The sequence below is a fragment of the Anneissia japonica genome, unplaced genomic scaffold (assembly GCF_011630105.1).
Source record: "Anneissia japonica isolate Jap-2015-1 unplaced genomic scaffold, ASM1163010v1 scaffold288282_len32542_cov153, whole genome shotgun sequence".
Taxonomy (NCBI): domain Eukaryota; kingdom Metazoa; phylum Echinodermata; class Crinoidea; order Comatulida; family Comatulidae; genus Anneissia; species Anneissia japonica.
This window is the reverse complement of record NW_022728273.1, coordinates 1-8,100: the sequence shown is the minus strand read 5'-3', so window position 1 is coordinate 8,100 and position 8,100 is coordinate 1. Positions and strand designations below refer to the sequence as shown.

At 36.5% G+C, this 8,100-nt stretch overlaps 1 protein-coding gene across 2 annotated transcripts; it reads right to left on the bottom strand.

Annotated features, from left to right (window-relative positions):
• Nucleotides 1-3,564: 3,564 nt before the first annotated feature.
• LOC117114049 lies at nt 3,565-6,346 on the bottom strand. Of its 2 annotated transcripts, XM_033257580.1 has the most exons (3): nt 6,209-6,346; nt 4,612-5,896; nt 3,565-3,939 (listed from the first exon to the last, which is right to left on the bottom strand). In XM_033257580.1, exons 2-3 carry the CDS (start codon nt 5,077-5,079, stop codon nt 3,778-3,780), a joined length of 630 nt encoding a protein of 209 aa, XP_033113471.1. In that variant the 5' UTR covers nt 5,080-5,896; nt 6,209-6,346; the 3' UTR covers nt 3,565-3,777. The 2 variants fall into 2 exon arrangements, with proteins under 2 accessions (XP_033113471.1, XP_033113470.1); XM_033257579.1 differs by having other exon boundaries at nt 3,565-5,896.
• Nucleotides 6,347-8,100: the final 1,754 nt, after the last annotated feature.

The window sequence follows — 8,100 nt, the reverse complement described above, 5'->3', positions numbered from 1 at the left end:
CAGATAGCGCTACAGTATTGCAAATTTGGCACCTATTAGCGTAAACTAAAATAGTGCCAATCTTAACAAAGGTTTTTGCTATGGAATAACAAAGGTTTTTTACTATGGGTAATTAAATGTATTTCAAATACAATAGGAAGAAAAAGGAAGTGTGACGTCACATTTCCTGGTTACCGGGATTCGCTGCGGCCAAACAAACCTTGGTCGGGCATTTTGTTGTATTCCTAATGCACTGCCATTTTGTAGTACTTTTTAAAATCATACCCCCGGAACGTAAGCCTAAGCGTCGGTACACAGACGACATGTACAGGGATACTCACTGAAATACAGACCTCTACTAGGCCTCTAGATTTTGGCTGGAGTAGTTACGAATGGCGTATTTACCATTTATGTAGACTTGTAAGTTATAATCTAACAACAGTAAATTACATAACAACTAATTTAAAAGTAATATTACTTGTGGGTATCGTCTCGTACGTACATTTCTTTACAAAAAAGTGATTTAACCACGACAGTACGTGTCGGCAGTGTACCGACATATAGGCCTACACTCCGGAATTTTTAAAATGCTAATTTTTATAACTTATAATCCAAAAAGTAAGGTAAACTTTACATTATATGGTAAATAGATTATTTAGTATTAGTGCCTTTCCAAAATAAAACAGGATGATGCAATATAAGTTACGGAAATAGCGATTTTAAAGAGGTACTACAAAACTCTGTGCACTAGAATACAACAACATGGCCGATCAAGGTTTGTTTGGCCCCAGCGAAACAGGTAGCTAGGCAACGTGACGTATGACTTTTTCTCCCTATAATCTTCTTGCAATATTTTTATATATTAAATCACCAGAAATGTTAGTTTACATTAGTTCACTAAATGACGCAGAGATATATAATTTTGACGAGGTACATTTTCTTGGGCAGAGTAGGACAGGTGATCCTTCAATTCCTCTGGTTCTACTGTGTGAAACATAGGAGGTTCATTGATATCCACAGCGAAGGCATGAAAATGTGTATTAAATTCTTTAGTTGTGCATAGCTAACAACAAAATGTACAACTCCTTGATCAAAAACTAAAATTGATGATATGTTTCCAAGTAACAATTAAACTCATAAGCACTGCACCATGGCCTACAACAAAATTGAAATTTGTTTTGATTTTGCTTTTAAAATACATACACTTGGTCTGGTCCACTTTGGGTAGCTGCCACTTGCTTGTACACATACTTGTTGCCTTTCATAGTGCTGGAGTACCTATTACTGTAGTACTCCGATGAACTAGGCAATTTTTTTTTACAATTTTAAACAGGGAATTTACGATACATGAACATCATGGAAAGTTGCCAAAAAACAGCCAAATGTAATATTAAAAATTATGCTATTTTAGTATTTATTATTATTTTGCAATTGTCAGGTGCTGTATTTACTATTTGTATTACTGATTTTATCTATGACTCCTTACTGCATCTGGGAAAACAAGTTTTTTCGTTTTCAATGTTCCATTGGTTATGAAAATAATTAATATATTATTCTTTACATTTACTTAAAAGGACTATATAGGCCTATTGTTACTGTATCAAGTAATGATAATTAAAATAATATTCCATTTGTGCAATTCCATACAGGCCCTAGGCTAGGTTAGTAATAGGCAGCAGGCCCAGGGTTCTACCAGGCCTAGGCTAGGCCTATTTATAACCTAGGCCATAGCCGCACTAGGCCTAGGCCCCTATTATACTAGATAAAGCCTAGCCTAAGCCCAGGTATGCATTCACTCTCATAACTCTAGCCTAGGCCTATAGGTAGGTAGGAGGACAGTTTAGTAGCTTAAGCATAGAGCCTAGGCCTATTAGGCCTATACCTAGCCTAGAATTAGAAGACCGTAACAGGCATTTATAGGCCTAGGCTAGGCCAGGCCTTGGTAGGCTAGTCCCTGGCCTACCCTAGGACCAAGTCTTCCTGAGTGTCCGGCTGGCACATGGCTATATAATACGGCCTAGGACCAGGCTAGTGGCCTACAGGCTAGCCTGGCCTAGGCCTAGAATAGGCTAAAAAAAGGCGCCGTAGTACCACACTCCGGCCAGGCCCTGTAATGTATGTGTAGTTGTCACTCCTCACTCACTCACACAGTCGCATCACACTCAGTCACGGTGAAAACCTTTTATGTTGACTAAAAATTAAAGTTTAAAATTACCTTCAAATATTTGCTGTATTTCTGGGCCAAAATGGTTATCAGTTATGAAGCCATGGACATTGGCAAATGCTACTTCTTCCAAAAGCTCATCCATTATTAACGACTTACACATATGCGGCCAGCAAAATGGAAGGCAAGAGAATCATCGAAAGAGGCGCGAATCGTCTGCTGGAAACCAACTTCTGATTGGTTGGGATACAGAGAATGATAATTTCTGATTGGTCAAAGTTTCACTCTCACTGCTGGAGTGAAATTATTTGGGCACTTCTTCTGTTCTGTCGAGTGATTAAAAGCCATTGCTGGACCGGACAAAAGAGTGAATTGTCACTCGTATGGAGTGAAAGTTAATTCACTCTCGATTTCGAGTGAGTTGTTCACTCTTTTGCATTTAGAGAGTATAGTTTCAGACAAAGAAAGGCATCTTCCCTTATTATATGTTACACCTTTTTTGTATTAGATTCTCTGCAAAAATCTCAGTTTAATGTATATTTTACTCAAATTTTTCGGGACAGCCTTAAGACGTCATGAGAAATGTTAAACATGTTTAATATTCTACGACGCGACTGCCCCCGACGCAAACCATCACACAGACCCGACGCGACAACAAATCGCTTCGGGCTGCGCATCGTACGACGCTGTCTGAGTTGGCCTTAAGATTAGATTGGAATGCGTAAGATTTACGTCGAATGCGTACGGGTTGACAGGTCTGCATTAATAACAATGGTCAGAGTAGCTCAGGGGTGGCAGGGGGGAGGGCAGGTCCCCGACCGGGGGGTCCCCCGACGAAAGAAAAGTGGGCGTGGTCGAGCTTCGATTAAAGGTTTTAGAAAGTGCCTTGGCCCCGAAAATTCCGACAATTTAGGGGTTTCGAAGGCTTATTTAATCGATTTTAGAATCTACTAATATGTAAAATATACATAAAATATTTTTTTCTCCCCGATGAATTGTGCTTTTTCTCCACGACCGGGGGGGGGGGAGTTCTCCCCGAAGGGGAGGGGCTTTCCCCCTCCCGGCCCGCTACTGGCGCCACCCCTGGAGTAGCTTAAACAAACATTCATTGTAACTCCGAGGAGTCAGCTGCCCTATTTAACATTAAGATAAAACACATACAATACAAAAACTAAAACAAAATAGACACAATCCTAATTATTATAACATGAACAATTTAATAAAAGAACTATCATCAATAATTTCCATTAACATTTACAATTATAAAATTTAACTATATGTACAATAGCAATAAAGCATAGTTATTATTAAGTTATGGAGGTATGAGAATATAACCACTTTTGTTGAAAAGGCAACAATATTAAATCACACTGAATTAATTTATATATCATAATAAGCATTATACACACATTGATTTCGATGTTCAAAATTTAATATACACAAAATAATAACAATTAGTGCAAAATGGTATAAATACATACATACATTCCAATAATTATATATCGCTATTTCAAGATCAGAGCCCTTTTAGCCCTTTTTTTAACCTTGTGGATAGTTTTGTTAGAAAAATAACCTTAACACAACGTTGCAGAAAAGATTGGTAGTGGTTATAATTGAATTATATTAATCGGAATTTATAGATACCTGTTTGGAGGGTTTATCTCGTTTTCTATCAATCTGATTAAAGACATTGCATTCTTCTTCAGCTCTCCCGCAATAATTGGTGTGCATTCTTTCATATCTTTTAAATTCGAAGATGCTTTCTCCATATCGCCTTCTTTTAAAGCAACCCTAGCCTGCATATAAAAGACAAAGACGACTGGATGCAAATAGAAAGGTGTAATACTGACAATTGCAAGATTTCGCAACTTCTTATCAGCTGCCCATGAGCTCAGCGGCAAGTACAATGTTTTTATTTCTATAGGTATGTGCCTGCTCATATATAGGAAACTTTTTATGTTAGGTTTCATTTTGGGTCCAATAAATCTTAATATTGGTTTCAGATTTTCATAATCGCCCATCAAATAATGGTATTTTGCTGTCCTAACTATTCCACCCTCACCATTATCGCTCCATTTGTCTAACAGTACAATTTCAGTCCCTAATGTATAATAAAGCATCGGTTTAATCAAGTGAATATTACAATCATTTAGGAAACCTCTAGCTTGCAAGTAAATTAATAAATATGTATAAACATCACCTAAGTGTCTATACAGATACTGTCGAAACATTTGTGCATATCCATACGGCAGTAAATCATCTATGGTGTCTATTATTGGCAATATGACTTTCTCAGGAAAAGCTAAAATCTCCAAGATATCAAATTTTGGATAGTCCAGAATGGTCTGAAGTGCATTAAGTAAAATGGGGTCCTCGACTGAAAGGCATTGCACAATTCTTCTATACTGAGATCTATCATACAAAAGGCCATCGGGTGATAGCCCTTGAATATAATATTCAAGCGCTACCTTAGCATTGGGATGATGTAAGAGATCGGTTTCCAGTTGTTGAAAGTCATCACCCTCACAAACTTTAGCGATCCCCAGTTTATCACACACAACGTTTATAACTTCGTAATCCAAAACGACACATGACATTACCATACTCCATATTTTTTTTTTACTGTTAACTGCTTTTAGCTTTTCTTGCACTTCATAACGTACTTTTTCTGACAAATAACCAATCAAATTTTGGCTGGGGATAAAATAATGCGGCAGGTTCCCATGCTGGTAGCAGTCAATTAACCAATTAAGCAGTTCTCTAATCAAATTCATTATGCTACACTCTTTATGTGGAAAAGTTTCATATATCCAAAAGCAAGCGGTTTTGATATAGTAGGAGCAAAATGGGGTTGGTTCGTTAGACTCTTCATAATTGATGTACTTTCTCTTGAGAGCCTTCAACGTCAACAGGCAGTTTGGTAACGAACTATCCATTTCCTGAAGGAGTTCTTTCTCTGCCAAGGAAAATGACCATCTCCATTCAATATCTTTACAAGCACTGTTTTGGTGTCCAGTGGCAACAACGAAGCAGCCAGTACTTCTGATCTTTTTTAGAACTTCTGTTGGCCAATTGTTCAGTCGCTTTCTAATAAAAAAACTTTCAGACACAGAAGGCCATGAGTTGGATTTCAAGCAAAGGACATTATCTATACTATTATGGGCAACTGTTGTATCTTGGGTAATATAGGTAGCAGCAGGACCACGGATCTGGTAAATTCGCCAGGGTAAATGGACTTATTAAGGTCTAGGAATTTAACGGCATTAAGGTACCCATCGTTATTAATTACAGTTCTGAATCCTGCATGTATACCCTCTGTGTCTACGGCTTTAAGTCTCATGTACGCTGGTTCATTAAGACATGGCTCTATTATTACATACCCCCATTTGGGCTTTTTCTTTTCATCTGGAGGCTCGAACTCTACAGAAGGAAATATTGTACGATTTTCCATCAGATCCAGGTCATCGCAAAAGAATTGCGAAATACCCTCAAACTCACTACCTGTAAGATGGAAAATCGGATAATTTTCCACCAGTTTGGATACATTGTACTCAATCTGTTGTTGAATTCTACTTAACGATATTTGACCTAATCTGCTAATATTTGCCACCGCAATGATTTCATTGGCAAGTTTCTCCATCACCACATAAGTCTCCGTGTTTTGTGCCATGATGTATGTAAATCAAAGCATTCCATACCGTATTAATCTACTTCAATATAGAGTATACAAGCATGCATCTATTTGCGATGTATCTGAAAAAATAACCCAAAACATATCACTTTATTCTACACAAAGGAAGTCAAAAAGTAATTCAGATCATTCAAAACAAGTATTGAGTCAAAAGAAGGCATATATATTCCATACTTGCAGGTCTATGCCTATGCCAAGAGTGTATATGCCTAATTATATTATGAAATATACTATATCGTGGTATCATCATAAATGCATTAAGTAAACGAACATCAACGGTGCAGTCTTTTCGTTCCATTAATGTATGAATCTGTACCGACTGTATTAAGTTGCCGTAAACTCACAGATTTTGTCTAAAATCACTGTTGACCTACCTGAGATGAGGTACCCAGAGAAGTTCCATTGCAATCATTATTAAAAGTAGTCATGTCCATATTCGGGTGGACATCTTTTATGCTCGAAGTGTTTACGGTACTATTCTGCAACGCAACGTCCAAAGGTCGCATTTTCACCAACACCTATTACCTTATTATCTTCCCAAATCATTTGGTTCAAAATCTACTCCGAACTTCCTCGTTGTTAACTATGGAAAGCCCAATCCGCTACAAATACGTTAGCCAAATCATACAACGAAAACTCAAATTATTCAATATCAGGTCGAACGTGAGTTAAACTAACTAGTTACTTAAAACCAAGTCATCTGGTCAAACATCAAAACCATTCATTCATAAACTTTATTTCATATCATAAAATATTCAATCTAATATTGAATGGTTTAGGTTTCCGTTTGTGACTTGGCTTTGGCAGATTTGGCTTTCCATAACTAAACTACCACAAACTACTGCAAACCATACACTTTTACGAAATTGAGACAAATCACCGCATAGATTCGTTTGAATGATTACAGGAGTCTCCATATATTCGATTTAAAGTTTTTTTTTATTCGAGAATTATTCAGGTATACAGTACAATAATAACATAATTAAAAATGATTAAAAGCTTTATAAAGTAAATCCCACCTGTATGTTCTTAGTTTTGAAAAACGTGACGGGACGTTATCAAGCTAATTGTAATATCAGATTACATGGGCCTATTCCTATATACTTATGTTTGATGAACAGAGTAATGTGTTTAATTTTTCAGAAAATAATTGCCCTCGTAAGCTAATTATGTCAAGGACAGTTAGGCCCCATAAAACATTATTAGTTTATCACCCTATCAAAGAATAAAATCTGGTGAGGGAGGCAGGTTTTTTTTTTCTGTTTTTGTTTTTGTTTTTGCTAACCCCGCAATCATTTTACCGATGTTCACAAGTAAATCAATGGTTAGGGACACATATATAAATAGTTATAAGAATGGAATCAAATTTCTATTCTTATTGAAAACTGAAGAAAATGAATGCGAACTCTAATCTAACACAAGACTTCTTGCAATACCGAGTGCAACGTGTCAGTGTCAGGAACATTTATCTGATCCCTTTACCATGAACACTGGTACCCCTCAAGGGTGTGTTTTGTCCCCATTACTGTATATTTTATATACACATGACTGTTGCTCAGAATACACTAACACTCATATTCTAAAATATGCTGAGACGACACTGTCATTATTGGTCTTATTAAGGATGATCCATGTCATTATTTCAATGCTGTAGAATTTTAAATTCAGTGGTGTCAGGAAAATAACCTGAAAATAAATAGTAGCAAGACACAGGAGATGATTTTAATTACAGTAAGAAACCACAAAACTTAGTACCTCTAACGATTAAAAATGATAATATTGAAGTAGTGTAGTGAATAAGTATAAGTATCTAGGTATAGTAATTGATGACCATCTGAACTGGGAGGAGCAATGTAAATTCGTTGTATCCAAAGGCAAATCTCGTCTGTATTTTCTCAGGAAACTTAAATATTTAAAGTTGACAATACAATACTTAGGCTTTTCTACACATCTGTAAGTGCAATATTTTATGGTTTTGTTTAGTATGGTTCGGAAATCTAAGACAAAAAGATACTGTAAAGTTACAGAGAATGGTTAACCAAGCCGGTAAAATCCTTAAGAAAATATATTTATGAATGACTTCTGTATTAATAAGATTAAAGAAAAAGCAACGCTCATCATGCAGGAAGTCTCTCACCCCCTTCATAATAATTATGTAGTTGCCCTCTGGGAAGAGACTCAAATGTCTAAAATGTAGAACCATTAGACTCCTTAATTCATTTGTACCATATTTCATATGAAACATCAACTCAATATCTGTGTAATA

What these genes read in the sequence shown, in the direction of transcription:
- LOC117114049 (XM_033257579.1), bottom strand. Translation starts at nt 5,079, where the DNA reads ATGGATAGTTCGTTACCAAACTGCCTGTTGACGTTGAAGGCTCTCAAG.